The sequence below is a fragment of the Rana temporaria genome, chromosome 4 (genome assembly GCF_905171775.1).
Source record: "Rana temporaria chromosome 4, aRanTem1.1, whole genome shotgun sequence".
In the NCBI taxonomy this organism is placed as follows: Eukaryota; Metazoa; Chordata; class Amphibia; order Anura; family Ranidae; genus Rana; species Rana temporaria.
Genome location: NC_053492.1, coordinates 449,206,411 through 449,228,633, shown reverse-complemented (window position 1 = coordinate 449,228,633; position 22,223 = coordinate 449,206,411). Strand labels below are relative to the sequence as shown.

The 22,223-nt window shown below is 42.3% G+C and overlaps 1 protein-coding gene across 2 annotated transcripts in view; it reads left to right on the top strand.

Annotated features, from left to right (window-relative positions):
• SRBD1 (S1 RNA binding domain 1) overlaps positions 1-22,223 on the top strand; it is a 259,670-nt gene that overhangs the window by 215,222 nt on the left and 22,225 nt on the right. For both annotated transcript variants that reach the window (XM_040351557.1, XM_040351556.1), the window contains exons 18-20: positions 2,989-3,095; positions 8,264-8,440; positions 16,859-17,032. In XM_040351557.1, the coding sequence (XP_040207491.1) occupies positions 2,989-3,095; positions 8,264-8,440; positions 16,859-17,032 (458 nt within the window). The remainder of the gene's footprint in view (positions 1-2,988; positions 3,096-8,263; positions 8,441-16,858; positions 17,033-22,223) is intronic.

Here is a 22,223-nt window from a genome sequence, read left to right as displayed (position 1 = left end):
ATCTCACCAGTGGACAGGGATAGCCGTTCCAACCCTTTTTTTTACTGTGTCCAAAAATAAAGAAAATGTTTGGGCTGGAGTTGAGCTGAAGTAAACCTTACTTGGTTGATAGTCCCCAGGTTCCTTCTACTTTAGTATATAGAAAAATGTAGGTAATATTTCACATAATTTTGAAACCAGCATAATAATATATTTTCATTATTAGATCGAAGAGATAGGAAGCAAGCAGAATCTCTATAACAGGGACACATGTACCGGTAAATTCAATTTTTTTGCAGAGTAGGGAATGGTGAAAACCTCCATAAGAGTTTTTATCTAAATCTAAAGACTAGATTTTCTTTTGTGTGTGTGTGTATGTATATGTATATATATATATATATATATATATATATATATATATATATATATATAAAATATCGAACAAAAGTGAGTACACCCCTCACATTTTTTGTAAATATTTTATTATATTTTCTCATGTGACAACACTGAAGAAATTACACTTTGCTACAATGTAAAGTAGTGAGTGTACAGCTTGTATAACAGTGTAAATTTGCTGTCCCCCTCAAAATAACTCAACACACAGCCATTAGACCCCTTTCACACTGCCAACGCCCATTGCATCTGCGGTAAAACGCTGCTATTTTACTGTCGGATTTACGGCACATTTTTGCCGATAGCGTGGTGCTGTTAACCCCCGCTAGCGGCTGAGAAAGGGTTAAAAACACCCAGAATGTGCCGCTACAGTGGCGTATTGCCGGCGGTTAATTTCAATGGCCAGGAGCGAATTAGCAGCTGTGAGTACTGATGTTAAAAAAAAAAAAAAAAAAACGGCCTTTGGAATACAGAGTAAAAATAAATAATATCAATAAACTTTTTAAAATTGTCATACATTTATATTTGAAATCAAATCATTATTATTTTTTGGCAATAACATGGTGTGGGTGTATTTCTGCCAGTCACAGGCTGTGTCACGCCCCTCCAGCCTGCGTCTTAGAATAAGAGGGAGGTGAAGCCTCTATCAATCTACATATAATATCCCACCCCCATTGTGTTTAGCTGGTTAGTGGGCAAAGAGGAGGAGGAAGGGGGAGTGGACTGTCATCTACCACTGTGTATACACCCACATGTGTGACTCACATGGGCTGCTCAAATGTGATAAGGAGGAGATGCTCGGCATAGAAATGCACTGAAAACTGAGCATGTGCAGAGCTGCAAAATCCCTAGCTGCATTGGGGGCATGAACAGGAGGTGGAGATAGAGAACAGCAGGATCAACCATTTTTTTTGTAGAACACAGAAAACAAATATACCTTTTATTGACGGTTTTTATGATGTGGGTTTAGTGACACTTTAGGCTTATCACATTTGAAAGTGTATAGGTACGTCTATAAAAAAAGTTCACGTAGCTGTTTGTGAAACCTGCATGTAAATTTATTCTGTGTGACTGTGGCAAAATCAAATGCTGTCATATGCTCACTACAGGTCGAATGTCTGAATGTGGAAAATTATGGCAACTTTTCCTATTGTAGTCAGCACCATCTAGTGACCGCAATGTGGTATTTTCCCTATTCACATACTCTCAATCTGCAGAGAATATAGCCTGAGAACATAACATTTTGCCCCATTCACACAGAACAATGTATAGCTTTGTTCATTTATTTTTTTATTAAAAAAAAAATATATATATATATATATATATATATATATATATATATATATATATATATATATATATATATATATATATATATATATATATATAATATAAATACACCCTTATGGCTTTTCTTTTAGCCACTTGCCGACCGCCGCACACCTATTTACATCGACCTAATGGCACGGCTGGGCAAATGGGCATACAGGTACGTGTGAGTGTCCTGCACTCGCGACCCTGCCTGCAAGCTTCGTGACCATGCCCGTGGGACCAGCGGACCCTATGTCCATTGGTGTCCCGCAATCGGGTCACAGAGCTGAAGAACGGGGAGGTGTCGGTGTAAACACAACATCTCCCCGTTCTTCCTAGTGGCATGTCACTGATCGCCTGCTCCCTGTCATCGGGAACAGCGATCAGTGAAGTGTCACTCGTAGCCACGCCCCCTAACAGTTAGAATCACTCCCTAGGACACGCCTAACCCCTTCAGCGCCCCCTACAGGTTAACCCCTTCGCTGCCACTGTAATTTTTACAGTAATTAGTACATTATTATAGCACCGATCGCTGTAAAAATGACAATGGTCCAAAAATTGTGTCAAAAGTGGTCGATGTGTCCGCCATAATGTCGCAGTCACGATTAAAATTGATGATCGCCGCCATTACTAGTAAAAAAAATTATAATAAAAATGCCATAAAACTATCCCCTATTTTGTAGACGCTATAACTTTTGTGTAAACCAATCATTATACGCTTATTGATTTTTTTTTTTTTTTTTTTTTACAAGAATACGTATCGGCCTAAACCTGAGGAGAAAAATGTTTTTATATATTTTTGGGGAAATTTATTATAGCAAAAAGTAAAAAATGTATTTTTTATTTTTCAAAACTGTCGCTCATTTTTTGTTTTATATAGCGCAACAAATAAAAACCGCAGAGGTGATCAAATACCACCAAAAGAAAGCTGTGGGAAAAAAAGGACGTCAATTTTGTTTGGGAGCCACGTCGCACGACCGCTCAATTGTCAGTTAAAGCGACGCAGTGCTGAACCGCAAAAAATGGCCAGGTCTTTGGCCATCCAAATGGTCCGGGGCATAAGTGGTTAATTAAAACAATTTAATAAGAAGTGTAACTGTAATTTAAAATGTTTTTGTAGAAAATTAGCGAAGTCCAACCAAAACCTTGCTAGAATACCTTTTTATTGCAGCTGTAATTGACTTGGTGTGCTTGCCATATGGAGCTGTTGCTTCGAGGGGTTACATTTGCTGGTTGGTTCTGATTGTCTATATAATGCCGGGAGTCGGCCTATAAAAGTAATCTGTTCCTCTCTCTCTCTTTCAGCACGATGTCTCGCAGGTGCTCTTGAAAGGCACTCTGGACAGTGTGGTGGAGGAATGTGTCAGCTTTGTAGGGGTGGATATCAACATCTGCTCTGAAACTCTGTTGAGGTAAACACCGCTTTGTACATTGCTGCACCGTGAGCTTCACTTTGTAGTTGTCTGCCTGGAGAACGTCACACATGGGACACTGCGGAGCTGTCACCTGCTACAGAGCCCTGCCATTCATACTGCACAATGATTGGTGTAGTTGTTTGTCTTCTTCTCTAGTGTACATAACATTAGGGGAGAGCACAGTCACTGCTTCACCAACTGTTCTTTGTTGGGTGTATGTGTGTATATTGGGGCTGTTACTGATCAAAATTTTTCTGTTCGATTAATCGTTTTTTTTTTTTTAAATCGATTAATTGACTAATTTCGATTAATTATAACGCACATACAGATCCAGCTACTTTTAGCTGATCTCCTCACAGGCTGATTCCCAGTGCAGCTACCAACCACTGGAAAATGGATAGCAGGATACAAAAAACACACAAAGGCAGCGATAGATGGGAATAGCATTAAAACTTTTATAGTCTTCAAGTAGGTAACAAAATAAATATGGCACTGGAGATAAAATCGATGTAGCTACATAAACTGTAAAAATGGTGCGAGTAATACCAAACGGTACCAAAAGCAGTCATAAAAACATGTAGCTAAGTATGATACTGGTATAAAAATGTGTACAACGATACCACTGCTGAATCCAGATGAGGAGAGGTTAACATCAGTCCGTTGGCATGTAGATGTCCCATGAAGGGAACTATCACAACTCCCAGTGGATGGCTGTAGAATCCCAGGTTGATAGAGGGAAGTGAGAGGGATGTGTAACAGCCCTTGCGTGTGGCAGATAGTAAGGTCCCGCCGGCATGCAGATATGAAGGCACAACAAAGGAGCCCTTCAGATGGACACGGCAAGCCCCGCCGGTGTCCGTGACGTTACTGGATCTACGACTGAAGGCCCAGAAGCCGGCGGAGAGAGGTGAGTACCAGTCAAAAGAATTTTAATCGATCAAAAAAATTAAAGATTAATCGATTAATTAAAAGTTAATTTGCACAGCCCTAGTGTATATACATACAAAATGTCTGTTTAAAGTGGTTTTAAAGCCTTAAAGCGGAGGTCTGCCTAAAAAACAATATATATATATATATATATATATATATATATATATATATATATATATATATATATATATATATATATATATATATATATATATATTAAAAGCCAGCAGCTACAAATACCGCAGCTGCTGACTTTTACTATATGGACACTTACCTGTCCAGGGTGCCCGCGATGTCGGCAGTCAAAGCCGATCAGTCTCTCGGCTGCCTCCGCCACCATCCTTGGTGAGGGAATCAGGAAGTGAAGCGTTGCGGCTTCACTTCCTGGTTCCCTACTGCGCATTTGCAAGTCACGCTGCGCGTCCTCACTGGTCCCTGCTGTCTTCTGGGACCTGTGTGTTTCTCAGAAGACAGCGGAGGGGGGGAGACAAGAAGTGGCGTAACCCCACGGGGGTCTATGCCCGGAAGTGGTGCAAATACCTGTATTATACAGGTATCTGCACCCCCCTGAAAGGTGCCAAATGTGACACCGGAGGGGTAAGGGTTCCGAAAAGCGGAGGTTCCATTTTTGTGTGGACCTCCGTTTTAAGTTTTTTTTTATCTTAAAGGGGCATTAAAGGTTCCGTTAAAAAAAAAAAATAAACATGTTATACTTACTTCCACTATGCAGCTCGTTTTGCACACAGTGGCCCCGATCCACGTCTTCTGGGGTCCCTCAGCGGCTGTCTTGGCTCCTCCCCGCATGAACTAACCCCCTTCATGGGAGCTCTCTACCATGGGGGTTAGTTCTTGTGGGCGCGCTCCTGTGCTATAGTCGCCGACTGTATCACTCGGCCCCGGCGTGCCGCGTCATTGAATGTGATTGACAGCAGCGCAAGCCAATGGCTGCGCTGCCATCAATCTATTCAATCTAGCTAATCAACGGCCCGACTGAGTGGAGAAAGGACATTGGGGGCGAGCGCAGCAGGTGAATAGGCTCTGGTAAGTAAAACAGGGGGCTGTCATTGCTAGTTTTTTTTTTTTTTAACCTTAATGCATAGGATGCATTAAGGTGAGAAAAACAAACCTTTACAACGCCTTTAATGCATTGTTTGCATTAAAGCGGAGGTCCGCTAAAAAAAATTATTAAAAGCCAGCAGCCAAAAATACTGCAGCTGCTGACTTTTAATATATGGACACAGTGCCCGCAATGTCGGCAGCCGAAGCCGATCGGTCGCTCAGCTCTCGGCTGCCCCTGCCGCCACCCTTGGTGAGGGAATCGGGAAGTGAAGCGTTGCAGCTTCACTTCCTGGTTCCCTACTGGGAATGCGCGAATCGCACTGCGCGTCCTCACTGGTCCCCTGCTGTGTTCTGGGACCTGTGTGTTTCTCAGAAGACAGCGGGGGAGGACAGTGTAGGCGCAGGAAGTGGCGTAGGTCAGAGCGATCACCATGATGATCCATGCCAGGAAGTGGGAGCAAATATCTGTATTACACAGGTATCTGCTCCCTTCTCCCCCCTGAAAGGTGCCAAATGTGACACCGGAGGGGGGGAGGATTCCAAAAAGTGGAAGTTCCATTTCTGGGTGGTACTCCACTTTAAGGTAAAAAAAAACTTCTGTGCTGCTGCATCCACCCAACCCCAACCCTTTTCTTACCTGAGCTCAATCCAATCCAGTGATGTGCACAAGAGCAGTAGCTCTCGCCGTTGTCTCCCTTCTCATTGGGCAGAATAATAGCAGTTGGAGCCATTGGCTCCCGCTGCTGTCAGTCAAATGCTGTGACAAGGGAGTGGGGGGCGGGCCAGAGCTATCCGGTCTGTGTCAGTAGACACAAACTGGGTGACTCAGGTGCAAGCCCGCACGGCTTTCCATGGGGGGGGGTACCTGTTTTTTTACAGGTACTCTGTCTCCACTTTAAGGAGACCAGGCCATGGCAAATTACGCCAGCAGCACGGTCCCCCTCCTCCTTCCTCCCCTTCGCACATGCACAGTAGGGACCCCGGTCGTGAAGCTGAAAGGCTACACGGCCAGGTTTCACTTACCCGCAATGGCGGCCGCAGCACCCAACCAGTCGTTGGAAACATCAACTGCGGTGCCAACATCGCTCGACTCCAGGACAGGTAAGTGTCCTAATGTTAAAAATCAGCAGCTACAGTATGTGTGCTGCTGACTTTTAATTTTTAAAGGGGCGGGCAGAACTCTGCTTTAATGCAGGCAATGATAAACTATATTGTCAAAAGTATTGGGACATCTGCCTTTACACACACATGAACTTTAATGCACTCCAGCCGTAGGGTTCAATATTGAGTTGGCCCACCCTTTGCAGCTATAACAGCTTCAACTCTTCTGGGAAGGCCGTCCACAAGGTTTAGGAGTGTGTCTATGGGAATGTTTGACCATTCTTCCAGAAGCGTATTTGTGAGGTCAGGCACTGATGTTGGATGAGAAGGCCTGGCTCACAGTCTCCACTCTTATTCATCCCAAAGGTGTTCTATAGGGTTGATGTCAGGGCTTTGTGCAGGCCAGTCATGTTCCTCCACATCAAACTCGCTCTTTCTTGTCTTTATGGACCTTGCTTTGTGCACTGGTCCAAATCATTTGGTGATTGGGGGATTATGGTGCGAGATTGTTTTTCAGGGGTTGAGCTTGGCCCCTTAGTTCCAGTGAAGGGAACTCATAAGGTGTCCGCATCAGTGGCACTGGTTTATGAATGGCTCTGATTGGCAGTGGGCCTAGGGAACTCTCTTGCTATAATAAGTTCATGGCCTCTGAAATGACTCTAAGCAGAAGAGAATGCTACCTGTGGTTCTGTTCTGCTGTAAGCCTTTTGTTGGTGGCAGCCTAAGGGTAAAGGCAATGTTGCCCAAGATGTAAGGAGCATGCCATTGCTGAACCCCTTCTGAAACTACTAGTTGCCTTGCATTTGTGCTACGCACACCAACTTCAATTGTTTTTAAAGTTACTGACCCTAAGCAAGTATGCCTTTGAGAAAAATTAATGGCGGAAAGGAGATGGTAGGAAATCCACTCTACTGTGGAGGCCAAAGAAGCGTTAAAGCAGAGCAAAATACGTGATATAAGACCATCGACATGCCAACGCACAGAACTTGAAATTTCTATTGTTCGATTTGAGCCTTTCCTTAAAGTGGATGTAAACCCACTCTCATCCTTTCTAAACTACTGCCATAGTGCTGATCTATAAGGATATAGATGTATCCTGCATGTATCCTTACCTGTCAAATGTCTCCCCTCTGTCTCTTATAAGAACTGAAAAACTGCAGATTCTGTGGGTAAATCTGTTGTCTGGAGCTCTGTGGGTGGAGTCGTGATGTCAGTAGACTCCCCGCCCTCCTGTGTATTCCTTACACTAAATTCTGCTATGATCACTAACATCCAGTCAAAATCCAGAAAAGTAACCACATGACTTCAGAAAAGGAGTGGGGGTGGGAATTAAAAAAAAAATGCCTGTCTCCAGGCTAGTGCATGAGATATGTAAATAACCTGTCACTCACAGCAAGGGGGCGGAACGGACTTTGGTTTTTCTCTGTAAGTCAGTTTTTATTTCACTGAACAATAAAAGAGGATTGCTCAGAGCTGGATTAACTTTTTGTGGCAAGACTGGGCACAGATGATAGGAAATCTTATACTCTACATTGTAACATAAAAAAAAAATAGAAAGAAATTTGGGTTTACATCCACTTTAAGTATTTAGGGCCTGTTTACATGTGTCTGTTTTATTCAGCAACAGGGAGTTTTACTGCATGGAATGCATTTAGAGTAGAAATCCCAATCCTTTTTTTTTTTTTTTTCTTTTTTTTTTTAGGTTGAGGTTGTTTTTTCTGGTTTGGGAAAGGGGAGATTTGGGGGGGGGGGGGGAGAATAAGAGGGATGAGTGGGTGGCATATAGATATTTAAAGAATATAATCATCAAAAGTCTCGATAAGGAGGGCATAGAACCCAGCCTGGAGGATATAGGCAGGGCTGGGCTATTTACATATGAGATTTGATGAGGAATGATTTGTATATATGTGTATAAGTAATGGAAAATGTTGCAATGAATTACCTGTACAGCCCCTTTGTTATTTCTTTAAAAATATATATAAGGAATATAAAAAAAAAGAAATCCCAATCATTCCATTCGCTGGGTACATCAATTCCATTGTTTGTAGCTTATTGGTTTGTTTTGTTTATTTCAGGCATATTGCTGGTTTAAACTCGGTACGGGCAAAGAACGTAATTGAATGGCGAGAAATGAATGGACCGTTTTTAAACAGAGAGCAGCTGAAGTGCGTGAAGGGGCTGGGTCCAAAGACCTTCCAGCAATGTGTCGGATTTATCCGAATTAACCAGGAATATGTCAAGAACCTGGGCAGGTAGGCATCCTTTTCACTCTTTGGTATATAACCTGGAGGACAGCAAAATTATAGTTTAGGAGCCAGTGGCTAATAACTCCACCAAAATATGTACAGCGGAACCTCGGATTGCGAGTAATTGGAGTTAACGAGCGTTTCGCAATATGAGCACTGCATTTAAAAAAATCGTGACTCGGTTTGCGAGTGTTGTCTTGCAAAACGAGCACGATTCAGGCCAAAGCAGTGTGCAGTACCGCTTTTGGCCTGAGGTGGGGGGGTTCCGGAAGGCGAGCAGAGCCTAACATCGCCGTTCGGAAATGCACAGAAAGGAAAACCTGAAAACATGGCCCGTTGAGGGTTATTGAGGACTGAGGTTGAGAACCACTGCCCTAGGGAATTTAACAAAGATTTTGAACTTATATTATTTTTTTCAATGTTGCTAAAGAAAAAAAATAAGGATGAGCCTCTTTGAAACCCTAGTTCAGGGGTGTGAAACTCTATTTCATTGCGGGCCCCATCAGCATTATGGTTACCCTCAAAGGGTCAGTTGTATTTTATTATATCTTTTAATGTGATGACACTTTGCTACAATGTAAAGTAGTGAGTGTACAGCTTGTATAACAGTGTAGATTTGCTGTCCCCTTAAAATAACTCAACACACAGGCATTAATGTCTAAACCGCTGGCAGCAAAAGTGAGTACACCCCTAAGTGAAAATGTCCAAATTGGTCCCTCCCCGATGTCATGTAACTCGTTAGTGTTACACGGTCTCAGGTGTAAATGGCGAGCAGGTGTGTTAAATTTGTTATTACTCACTCATACCGGTCACTGGAAGTTCAGCATGGCACCTCATGGAAAAGAACTCTCCGAGGATCTGAAAAAAATTATTGTTGCTCTACATAAAGATGGCCTAGGCTATAACGAGATTGCCAAGATCCTGAAACTGAGCTGCAGAACAGTGACCATGACCATACAGTAGTTTAACAGGACAGGTTCCACTCAGAACAGTCCTTACCATGGTCGACCAAAGAATTTGAGTGCACGTGATCAGCGTCATATCCAGGGGTTGTCTGTGGGAAATAGGGTGTGGGGTCAGCCTGTCAGTTCTTTGACCATATACCGCACACTGCATCCAATTGGTCTGCATGGCTGTCTTTCCAGAAGGAAGCCTCTTCTAAAGATGATGCACAAGGAAGCCTGCAAACAGTTTGCTGAAGACAAGCAGACTAAGGTGATGAGACCAAGATAAACTTATTTGGTTCAGATGGTGTCAAGCATGTGGCGGCAACCAGGTGAGGAGTACAAAGACAAGTGTGTCTTGCCTACAGTCAAGCATGTTGGTGGGAATGTCATGGTCTGCGGCTGCCCGAGTGCTGCCGACTCTGGGGAGCTACAGTTCATTGAGGGAACCATGAATGCCAACATGTACTGTGACATACTGAAGCAGAGCATGATCCCCTCCCTTCTGAGACTGGGCCGCAGGGCAGTATTCCAACATAACGACCCCAAACACACCTCCAAGGTGACCACTGCCTTGCTAAAGAAGCTGAGGGTAAAGGTGATGGACAGGCCAAGCATGTCTCCAGACCTAAACCATATTGAACATCTGTGGGGCATCCTCAAATGGAAGGTGGAGGAGCACAAGGTCTCCAACATCCACCAGCTCTGTGATGTCATCATGGAGGAGGGGAAGAGGACTCCGGTGGTAATCTGTGACGCTCTGGTGATCTCCATGCCCAAAAGGGTTTAGGCAGTGCTGGAAAATAATGGTGGCCACACAAAATAATGACTTTGAGCCTAATTTGGACATTTTCACTTAGGAGTGTACTCACTTTTGCTGCCAGCGGTTTAGACATTAATGGCTGTGTATTGAGTTATTTTGAGGGGACAGCAATTGTACACTGTTATACAAGCTGTACACTCACTACTTTACATTGTAGCAAAGTGTCATTTCTTCAGTGTTGTCACATGAAAAGATAGAATATTTACAAAAATGTGAGGGGGTGTACTCACTTTCGTGAGATACTGTACAACCTTTGACATCAGAAGAGTTTCCCCCTATTATTTAGGGTCTGCAGTAATTATTATAGACATTGGCTACCTGGTTCTTGAAATTTGCTCAGTTCTGGCATCAACCTTCGAATTAATATAGAATATACTTCTACCCATTATTACCACAATAAAAGAAGTATATCACTTACACACAGAACACTATACTGGGCCACATCAGTGTGAAATGTCATGTATATTGCATGTAATATTTCAGAGGCTGTAAAGGGCATTGGCTGAACCAGATTTTTCCAAATGCATTAAAGTGCAGGATTTACAGAATCTCCGGCTGTTCTAAAGCAGGTTTTATGTATTGTGCTGTACGAAGCCGAAAATAGGCCAGTTTTATTGTGTATATATTAGTCCTTTTCTGTTCACGGAACACATGCTGCTATACATTAGATGTAAGAAGTATAAACACAGGTATGAGATCTGTTCTGCAGAGACCCCTTATCTCCAATCATCTGAAATACAGAAAGGCAAAACCAGTAAGTAATTGCTGTATGTCTTTATAAAAATGTCATACATTCACATGGTATTTCCATGATTTTCACTACTGAAGCTTAAAGGGGTGGTTCCCCTAAAAATAAAGTTTTGACATTGCATTTGCTATAATAATTACAGTTAGAATCGGCTGGTTGTATGTAAAAAATACCTCCGTACGTAGCGTTTGTATTATTCGTTCCCACCGCCACTTCCGGGTACGATGCTGGCGGTGGGCGTTCCTTATTGATGGACAGGCATCCGACCGACGCATCCATTGCGTCACGAGATGCCGAAAGAAGCCGAACGTCGGTGCGGCTCTATACGGCGCATGCGCAACGACGTTCGGCTTCTTTCGGCATCTCGTGACGCGATGGATGCGTCGGTCGGATGCCTGTCCATCAATAAGGAACGCCCACCGCCAGCATCGTACCCGGAAGTGGCGGTGGGAACGAGTAATACAAACGCTACGTACGGAGGTATTTTTTACATACAACCAGCCGATTCTAACTGTAATTATTATAGCAAATGCAATGTCAAAACTTTATTTTTAGGGGAACCACCGCTTTAATTATTAAAGGCACACTTTCCAATATACAGTAGGCAGAATAATTATTTGAATTCTTGTAGATTTTGTACGTTTGCCCACTTACAAAAAAAGAAGGTTATATATTTTTTTATCATAGGAGTATGATTTTATAATTTGAGTTGCAGTTCCGTGAAAAAAATAAGTTTTTGATCCCCTACCAACCAACAATAATTTTGGCTCCAGTATGTGCTCATGTGGTACACCCAATAGTCCTGTCATTTTTTTTTTTTTTTTACAAAAGCTTTATTTGGAAGACTAGAACAAGACAGAATTTCATTACATACAGAGTAAATTACCGTATTTATCGGCGTATACCACACACTTTTTTGCCCTGAAATTCAGGGCAAAATCGTGGGTGCGCGATATATACGCCGATACCCGCTTCCCGCACCGAGTTTGAACCACTGTGCCGGCATATACCGAGCGCAGTACACTCGGGTATAGTCGGGCAGGCTCTGCTCCTCTCGCGGTCACGTCCTGTACGTCCAGGAAGTGACCGCGAGAGGAGCAGAGTCTGCCCGACTATACCCGAGTGTACTGCGCTCGGTATATGCCGGCGCAGTGGTTCAAACTCGGCGCGGGGATCGAACGGGGGAGGACACCATGATGGCCGCAGAAGGACGCCGGACCCGACGAGGAGGACACCACCGAACCTGCAGACGGACGCCGGACCCCACAAGGCCGCCGCGCAAGACACCAAAACTATAAGTACTAAAAAAAAATTTTTTATTACAGGAATGCGGGTCCACATTAGGGGTGCGCACTATACGATAAATACGGTATATAGGATGAACAGGTAATGAGCAAGAGTTATACAGTTGAAAGAAGACAGACATAAGCTGAATAATATAGAGCAATGTTGGTAGGAGATATAATGTGCAATATCTAGGGATAACATATAGGTCATACAAATGAGGGTAAAAGCATAAAGCTACTAGGCGATATGTTCCAAGACCAGCCTGAAATAATATGTAGGAAAAACAAAAACATCTGATATCCTATGTGTGAGATTTACTGTTGGGGTAGGGTCCAGAAGATCCATTTACTATTAAAGGATTGCATACTGTCTGAAAGTGTCCTGTCAATTTAAAGGGGTGGTTAAAGGTATTTTTCCCCCCCTAAATGGCTTCCTTTACCTTAGTGCAATCCTCCTTCACTTACCTCATCCTTTTGATTTTGCTTTTAAATGTCCTTGTTTCTTCTGAGAAATCCTCACTTCCTGTTCTTCTGTCTGTAACTCCACACAGTAATGTGAGGCTTTCTCCCTGGTGTGGAGTATCGTGCTCGCCACGTCTTTTGGACTACAGGAGAGTCAGGACGCCCACAACACACAGCTCCTTTCTCTATCTGCAATGTAGAGAGCATCCTGACTCTCCTGCTCGCCCCCTCAAGGGAGGGGACAAGCACAACACTCCACACCAGGGAGAAAGCTTTGCATTACTGTGTGGAGTTACAGACAGAAGAACAAGAAGTGAGGATTTCTCAGAAGAAATGAGGACATTTAAAAGCAAAATCAAAGGATGAGTTAAGTGAAGGAGGACTGCACTAAGGTAAAGGAAGCTATTTAGGATTTTTTTTTTTTACTTTTACAACCCCTTTAAGAATGTGCTAATGGCAATTCCTTATGTGTATAAAAGACACCTGTCCACAGAATCTCTTCCATTCAAACCTCACCATCATGGGCAAGACCAATAAGCTCTCAAAGGACAGCAGGGACAAGATTGTAGACCTGCACAAGGCTGGAATGGGCTACAAGACCACCAGCAAGAAGCTTGGTGAGAAGGAGACTGTTGGAGCAATTATTCGCAAATGGAAGAAATACAAAATAACCATCAATCACCCTCGGTGTGGAGCTCCGTGCAGGATTTCGCCTCCATGGGTTAAAGATGATCATGAGAAAAGTGAGGGATCAGCCCAGAAGTACACAGGAGGAGCTTGTGAATAATATCAAGGCAGTTGGGACCACAGCCATCAAGCAAACCATTGGTATCACAATACGTCACCATGGATTGAAATCCTACAGTGCCCGCAAGGTCCCCCTCCTCAAGAAGGCACATGTACAGGCCCGTCAGAAGTTTGACAATTGACATCTAAATGATTCGGAGAAGAATTTGGGAAAAAGTTTTGTAGTCCGATGAGACCAAAATTGAGCATTCAATTTGACTTGCCGTGTTTGGAGGAAGAAAAATGCTAACTATGACCCTGAGAACACCATCCCTACATTCAAGCATGAAGGTGAAAACAACATGCTTTAGTGCTGTTTCTTTGCTAAAGGTACAGGCTGACCTTTCTCCATTGAGGGGCCAATGGATGGGGCCATGTATTGTAAAATCTTGTATGAGAACTTTCTTCCCTCGGCCAGAACACAGAAGAGGTTTTGTGGATGGGTCTTCCAGTATGACATTGACCCATAACATACCACCATAGTAACAAAGGAGTAGCTCAAGAAGAAGCACATTAAGGTCATGGAGTGGCCTAGCCTGTCTCCAGACCTTAATCCTATCGAAAATTTATGGTGGAAGCTGAAACTTTGAGTTGCCAAACAGCCAAGAAACCTTAAGGATTTAGAGAAGATCCGTAAAGAAGAGTGGCCCAAAATCCCTCCTTAGATGTGTGCAAATCTGGTAACCATCTACAAAAAATGTCTTACCTTTGTGCTTGCCAACAAGGGTTTCTCCACCAAGTACTAAGTCATATTTTGCTTGCGTATCAAATACTTATTTTACCCACTGAACTGCAACTCGATTTATAACATTTGTACCATGTGTTTTTTCTGGATTTTTGGTTGATATTCTGTCTCTATCATCTCAAATACACCTATGATAACAATTATAGACTTTTCATGTCTTTGTAAGTGGGCAAACTTACAAAATCTGCATGGGATCAAATAATTATTTTCCTCACTGTAAGATAGTAGATGTTGGAGATTTAGTTACATATAGTAAGGCCCTGCTGTAAAATTTGCCCTTACTGGACACACATCCACCTTCTGATAGTGAAAATCTCTGGATATGACACTCCCAATAATCCAACATCATTTTTTCTCTGCTTATAACTTGCATTACGAGCATAATTCTTTCCAGACGCATGCTTGTAATCCAAAGCACTCTTATATCAAAGCAAGTTTCCCCATAGTAATCAATGGAAACTTAGATAATTTGTTCCAGTGTCACTGCTATTGTATGTAGTACTGCATGTGGCCAGAGGTGGGGGGCGCAGACACTCGGAAATGCTTGGAGACACTCGGAAACTGAGTCTCCAAGCATCTCCGACTGTTTCAGAGGGTCACCGGTGCCCCCGCACCTCTGGTCACATGTGGTACTGCACACCCCACAGGCTTGAATCCTCTTCCTCTTGCCAGTCAAGATGAAAAAAGAAAACGGATCGTATTGCGAAACGCTTAAACCACGTTACGCGCAATCCAAGGTTTTACTGTACATTTGTTGAATGCTGCCAAAACACTCATCCAGCTTATGGATCGCTACCAAGGTACCAGAATTCTCAGGTTGGTTTTGCAGAATTGATCAGGTAGAGGAGATGGATGACGTGGTACATATAAGAACAGAAACCTGTCTTCCTATGTTAAAACTTGAACCAGTCAGCTTCTGTTTAAAGATTCTGATGTATTCCAACCATACCAAAATTAGCATTAACCACTGGGAACTGACTCGGCCCCCCCAGGACGATGCTGTGATTTTCACCCTTCTGAAACGGGCTTCCCATGAGACCTGTGCACCCAGGGGACAATCCAGCCTTACCCTGTCCCCTTTATACTCATACCTCATCTACCTCGCCCTTCCCTTTCCTCTTAGACCAACGCCCTTTCCTTTTTACTCACCCCCCCCTCTCATTTTTTTCCCCCAAATTTTTTCTTCCCTTTTTTCCTACCATCTTCTTCTTGTGCTATAATACCCCACACAAGCTCAGGTTTTTCTAATATTCCTCCGGCATAGCCCAGCTAACCTCCTATCGCCCAGCAGGGCGAAGGCACATATGAACCCTCTTATTCATCTGCTTTCCTCGCCCTCACTTCCTTCCTTGCCCTGGGGGGGTGGGTTCAAAATTTACCGCAACCATAAAAAAGAAGAGCACGAGTGGCGTTAGTGATACTTGTAAGTTTTTTTGTTTTTTCTGTTTTCTTACACACTTTGTTTGTATTAACCTAAGTACATATTATTCGGTAGTTAATGCCATTACATTACTGTTATGCCACGTACACACGATCAGTCCATCCGATGAGAACGGACCGATGGACCGTTTTCATCGGTTAACCGATGAAGCTGACTGATGGTCCGTCGCGCCTACACACCATCGGTTAAAGAACCGATCGTGTCAGAACGCGGTGACGTAAAACACAATGACGTGCTGAAAAAAAACGAAGTTCAATGCTTCCAAGCATGCGTCGACTTGATTCTAAGCATGTGTGGATTTTTAACCGATGGTCGTGCCTACTAACGATCATTTTTTTCCTATCAGTTAGGAATCCATTGGTTAAATTTAAAACAAGTTGGCTTTTTTTTAACCGATGGTTAAATAACCGATGGCACCCACACACGATCGGTTTTGATCGATGAAAATGGTCCATCAGACCATTCTCATCGGTTTAACCGATCGTGTGTACGCGGCATTAGATTGCCTTCTGTTCCAATCCCATATTCTTCTGGAAACTCATGGAAACTGACCGTTGCAACATGATGTTATGGTGATTCTACTCGTGCCATGTGTTAGAGCCGGTTCACACTTAAGCGGCACGACTTTGGTGGCGACTCCTCAAGGCATCCTGAAGACGACTTCAGAGGTGACCTGCAAAATTACCTCTGTATAGAAGTCAATGCAGGTCGCCCCGAGCCGCCCCTGAAGTCGTACAAGAACCTTTTTCTAAGTCGGAGCGACTTGCGTCGCTCCTATTAGAACGGTTCTATTGCATAGAATGGGATGGGACGCGACTCGTCAGGCGGCTGAGTCGCCTGATGAGTCGCCCCAGTGTGAACCGGCTCTTATACAAACTGTTTCTTCGTTTTCAATAAAAAACTTTATGCAAAAACAGTATCTGCCTGGAGTCCAGCTGTAAGTTCCCATACATTATTTAGCAATTTCAGAAAAGCAACTTATTTTGTAAATATATATTATGTGTACCTTTCCTCATAAGAACTACAAATTGACCCCCCACCCCAATGTGAAAATGCTTTTATTTCCTTGAGTCCCTTTGTAATAGTTTAATGATAAACACTCGCATCAGAATGGTGGTGGGTCATTTTGTAATAGTTATATGATGAAAACTCAGGTGATGGGTCTGAAGGATTGTTTTTTCTTTCATAGGGACCGAAAAGCAGATGAGAACTCGAATATTTCTGGACCCGGTTCACAATCATCCCACATCACTGCTCCCAAACAGGGCAAAAAAACTGCTAAATCTGCACTCAATGTTCCAGCCAAGCCAAATCCACTGGATCAGACTTGTATTCATCCTGAGTCGTACAGCATAGCAGCAAGGTAGGTCAAGTTTTTCTGGATCACGTGCACCAACATCCCACACTACTGTACCCAAACAAGGCTAAAAACAACACAATCCACACTCAACATTCCTGCCAAGCCAAACCCACTGGATCAGACATGTATTCATCCCAAGTCTTAACATACAACATAGCAACTGTGACGGAACGCCTGGCACCCAGCCTGGGTGCTTCCGCCAAAAAGTGCCTCCTGCCTTCCAAAACCTTTCAACAGACCAAGAGCGAATACCAGCCCTTTTACCCCAAGCATCATACACAGGCAAGATATTCAGATAAGAACCAAAGGAATGACTGTTTATTGAAAAGAAATACAGGTTTTTATACACTTCAAAAGTAGGTCAACCACTATATGAACATTAACCACTTAAGGACCGGACCAATATGCAGCTAAATGACCCAAGGGGTTTTTACAATTCGGCACTGCGTCGGTTTAACAGACAATTGCGCGGTCGTGCGACGTGGCTCCCAAACAAAATTGGCGTCCTTTTTTCCCCACAAATAGAGCTTTCTTTTGGTGGTATTTGATCACCTCTGCGGTTTTTATTTTTTGCGCTATAAACAAAAAAAGAGCGACAATTTTGAAAAAAATTCAATATTTTTTACTTTTTGCTATAATAAATATCCCCCAAAAACATATCTAAAAAAAATGTTTTCCTCAGTTTAGGGCGATACGTATTTGTCTACCTATTTTTGGTAAAAAAAATCGCAATAAGCGTTTATCGATTGGTTTGCGCAAAATGTATAGCGTTTACAAAATAGGGGATAGTTTTATTGCAGTTTTATTAATTTTTTATTTTTTTACTACTAATGGCGGTGATCGGCGATTTTTTTCGTGACTGCGACATTATGGCGGACACTTCGGACAATTTTGACACATTTTTGGGACCATTGTCATTTTCACAGCAAAAAATGCATTTAAATTGCATTCTTTATTGTGAAAATGACAGTTGCAGTTTGGGAGTTAACCACAGGGGGGCGCTGAACGTGTTAGGCTTCACCTAGTGTGTGTTTACAACTGTAGGGGGGTGTGACTGTAGGACTGACGTCATAGATTGTGTCTCCCCTATAAAGGGGATGACACAATCGATGCGCCGCCACAGTGAAGCACGGGGAAGCCGTGTTTACATACGCTCTCCCCGTTCTTCAGCTCCGGGGACCGATCGCGACGGAGCGGCTATAAACGAATAGCCGCGCCGTCGTCCCGGATCGCTCCCCGAGGGGATCCGACCGCCGCATTTAGCGGGGGGAGGTCCCGATCGGACCCACGTCTAGGCAGGCACGTACAGGTACGCCAATGTGCCTGTACGTGCCATTCTGCCGACGTATATCTACATGAGGCGGTCGGGAAGTGGTTAAAACCAAATATTTACCCAAAACGTCACAAAATGGTTATATAACAAAGTACAGTTGACACAAGGCTAATCCCTACATGTAAGATCCTCCAAGAGTTAGCCAAATTTGCCAACAGGCAGAAACCATAGGTGACTCAAATAACCCATTTAACAATAGGAATTCACACCTAGGAGGCACCCAATGAGGGAGAGGCAATCATGATGATATAAACAGTGATCCCACCCCACCTCAGACTGGCCAGCAACAGACTACAACAGTCTGAGACAAACTCGTACAATGTTCCAGCAGTCTAAAAATGTGGAAATAATCTATGTTTATAGATTTCTTGAGGGATATTGTTGATAAATATTTCTGTCCTAAGTGGAGGGGTTTCTCCAACTCTGGTGTACGTTTAATAAACTGTGATAAGCCGAGATCATGATGACCACGGCTTATCACAGAGCATTGCTGGTTTAATAAACTGAGATAAGGAGCAGAGAACATGTTCTTCACTTCTTATCACAGCACATGGCTGTTTTGTCACAAACCGGCAGTTTAATTAACCGAGATCTGAAGATCTCACAGCCCTTCCACTGAAATATCTCCCTTCCAGATTCACCAGCTCAGAGGTGGAGAATCTGGGAGAGAAGCTGGTGTGATAAGAGGAAGAAGGCTTATTTCTTCCTAATATCAACACCAGTGGGTTAAAAATGAATATTAACAAATATATATATATATATATATATATATATATATATATGTATATATATATATATATATATATATATATATGTACGTACGTACGGTGTGTGTATATGGATATTGTATGTATGCATGTGTGTGTGTGTATATATATGTATATATACATACTGTACAGACCAAAAGTTTGGACACACCTTCTCATTCAAAGAGTTTTCTTTATTTTCATGACTATGAAAATTGTAGATTCACACTGAAGGCATTAAAACTATGAATTAACACATGTGGAATTATACATAACAAAAAGGTGTGAAACAACTGAAAATATATTTCATATTCTAGGTTCTTCAAAGTAGCCACCTTTTGCAGCAGACACATCTCTAGAACTGTTAAGAGGAGACTGTGTGAATCAGGCCTTTCAGACATGGAGCATGGACATGTGTCCATTCAGACATGGAGCTTTGGTCTGGCCCCGCCCCCTCTTTCTTCTCATTGGCTCACTGACTTTGACAACAGAGGAACCCGAAAGGGCACCCCGCTGCTGTCTCAGCCAATGAGGAGAGAGAGCCAGCCAAGACTCTCCTGCAACATAGCTGGATCGAGATGGGACTTAGGGGGGCTGCTGCACACAGAAGGGGGTGTTTTTCAAAGTGATTTCTGAACAAAATAAAGCATAGAGACATGGAAGGATGAAGGAGTTGATATATAATATAAAAAGTTAATTAAATAGCATTTTCAGTCTGTGGTGCTCAAATACAGTTTTGATCCTCTTTAAATGATGGGGGTAATCTTTAAGCCTATAATAAAATCAACAATACAATAGCTTATTATAGCAAAACAATTGTGGAAAGGAAAGTACAGCCGTGTAGATCCTCCTGTGTTTTTTTAGTGGTCAGTGGTATTGCTGCATGTGGTCTGTATGCTTTCATGGATGAGCGGGAGGATTTACTTCAGTTCAGGCTTACAGGACATCTGGGCTGTTAAGTCTGTAGGATGGGGATACTAGTTGTCTGATGGAGGAAATATTGTAAAATTAACACAGGTTTAGAAAATACCATTGCTTAACCCCCTTAGCGGTAAACCCGAGCGTGACTCTGGGTGGATTTTTTATGCTAAGAACGGTATCCCTGAGTCACGCTCGGGGTGGATGTGCAGAGTGTGCAGTGGCGCGGCTTACCTTCGCAGCATCCACAGGCATGGTTTACTTACCTTGTCCCTGGATCCTGCGATGCCTCCCCGCTGTGTGAGCGAGCGGGTCCTCGCTCGATTCACAGTCTCCCCGTGTGCCGCCGATCTCCGTTCCCTGCAACGTTACGACGCACAGGGGCGGAGATCGGCGCCAAAAAGTAAACAAACACCTTACATACAGTATACTGTTATCTTATAGATTACAGTACTGTATGTAAAAAATACACACCCCCCTTGTCCCTAGTGGTCTGCCCAGTGCCATATATGTTCTTTTATATAATAAAAACTGTTCTTTCTGCCTGCAAACTGTAGATTGTCAAAGTGTCCCTTTATGTCAAAAATGGTTTTAGATCAGCTAGAAAACAGCGATAATAAATTATAATCACTTGCAGAATTGTGCGATAGCGATTTGTGGGGAATTTCGTCATAAAAAAATAAAAGTAATGACAGCGACATTTCTGCAACTGAGCAAATTTCAGTGATTTTGAGTTGATTACATTATTTAATAATTTTTATTATAATTATATTATTATTTGTTATAATTATTTATTATATTATAATTTATAATTTTGTTTTTAAAAAAAAAATCATACCCGGGATGCCTACAAGACTCTTGTTTGGTCAGATTTAAATGAGTTATTCCTAAAAATTACAGACCTACAGTATAAAACGCCAAATTTCCTTGCAAAATAATTGTACCGCTTTTGGTACGTAATTCCAGACAGAATCATACCGCCAGGGAGGTTAACCGCTTAATGGGTTTGTAAAGGAATTTTTTTTTAATCTTAATAGCTTCCTTTACCTTAATGCAGAGCTGTTTTCATGTTCTCATTGTTCGTTTTTGCTCTCAAGTTGCTGTAATTCTTCTCTGATCTCCACACTTCCTGGTTGTCTGTTTCCTGATAACCACAGTACTGGGAGCTTTCTAACTCTGTGGTCACTAACTTCAAGAAGGTGTGATTACTGTGTGTCTAAAACCCCTCAGCACCAATCAGTTTTGTTTTTCCAAACCATCACTGCTCTGTACAGCAGAGAGGCAGGAAACAACATGGAAAAACGAAACTAGAAATTACAGGTACATTATATGATTGATTTTTATCTATTTTTAATCGTTTTTAAAAGGAATCAGTTAACTATTATGTCTCTATACCCTGTAAACAGTCATTTCAGCATAACATTTTTTTTATTTACAACTCCTTTAAGGACCAAGCCTCTTTCTGAGATTTGGTGTTTACAAGTTAAAAACTTGTAAACCAGTTTTTTGCTAGAAAATTCCTCAGAACCCCCAAACATTATATATATTTTTTTCTAACACCCTAGAGAATAAAATGGCGGTTGTTTCAATACTTTTTGTCAGACCGTATTTGCGCAGCAGTCTTACAAGCGCACTTTTTTGGAAATAAAATAAGACAGCAGTAAAGTTAGCCCTATGTCTTTTTTTTTTTTTTTTTTGTATTGTGATGCTTCAAAGTTGCGCCCACTCGTGGAATGGCGACAAATTTTACCCTTAAAGATCTCCATAGGCGAATTTAAAAAATTCTACAGGTTGCATGTTTTGAGTTACAGAGGAGGGATAAAATTATTGCTCTCGCTCCAACGATCGCGGCGATACCTCACGTGTGGTTTGAACACAGTTTTTCATATGCGGTTGCTGCACACGTATGCGTTTGCTTCTGCGCGCGAGTTGGTCTGGATTTTTTTTTCTTATTTATTTTACTTTATTTTTTATTTTGACACCGTTTAAAAAAAATAAATTAAATGGGTCACTTTTATTCCTATTACAAGGAATGTAAACATTCCTTGTAATAGAAAAAAGCATGACAGGTCCTCTTAAATATGAGATCTGGGGTCAAAATGTCCTCAGATCTCATATTTGGACTAAAATGCAATAATTTTTTTTATTTATTTTTTGTCATTAAAAACAAAAAATCCCTTTAAGAGCATTGGGGCGG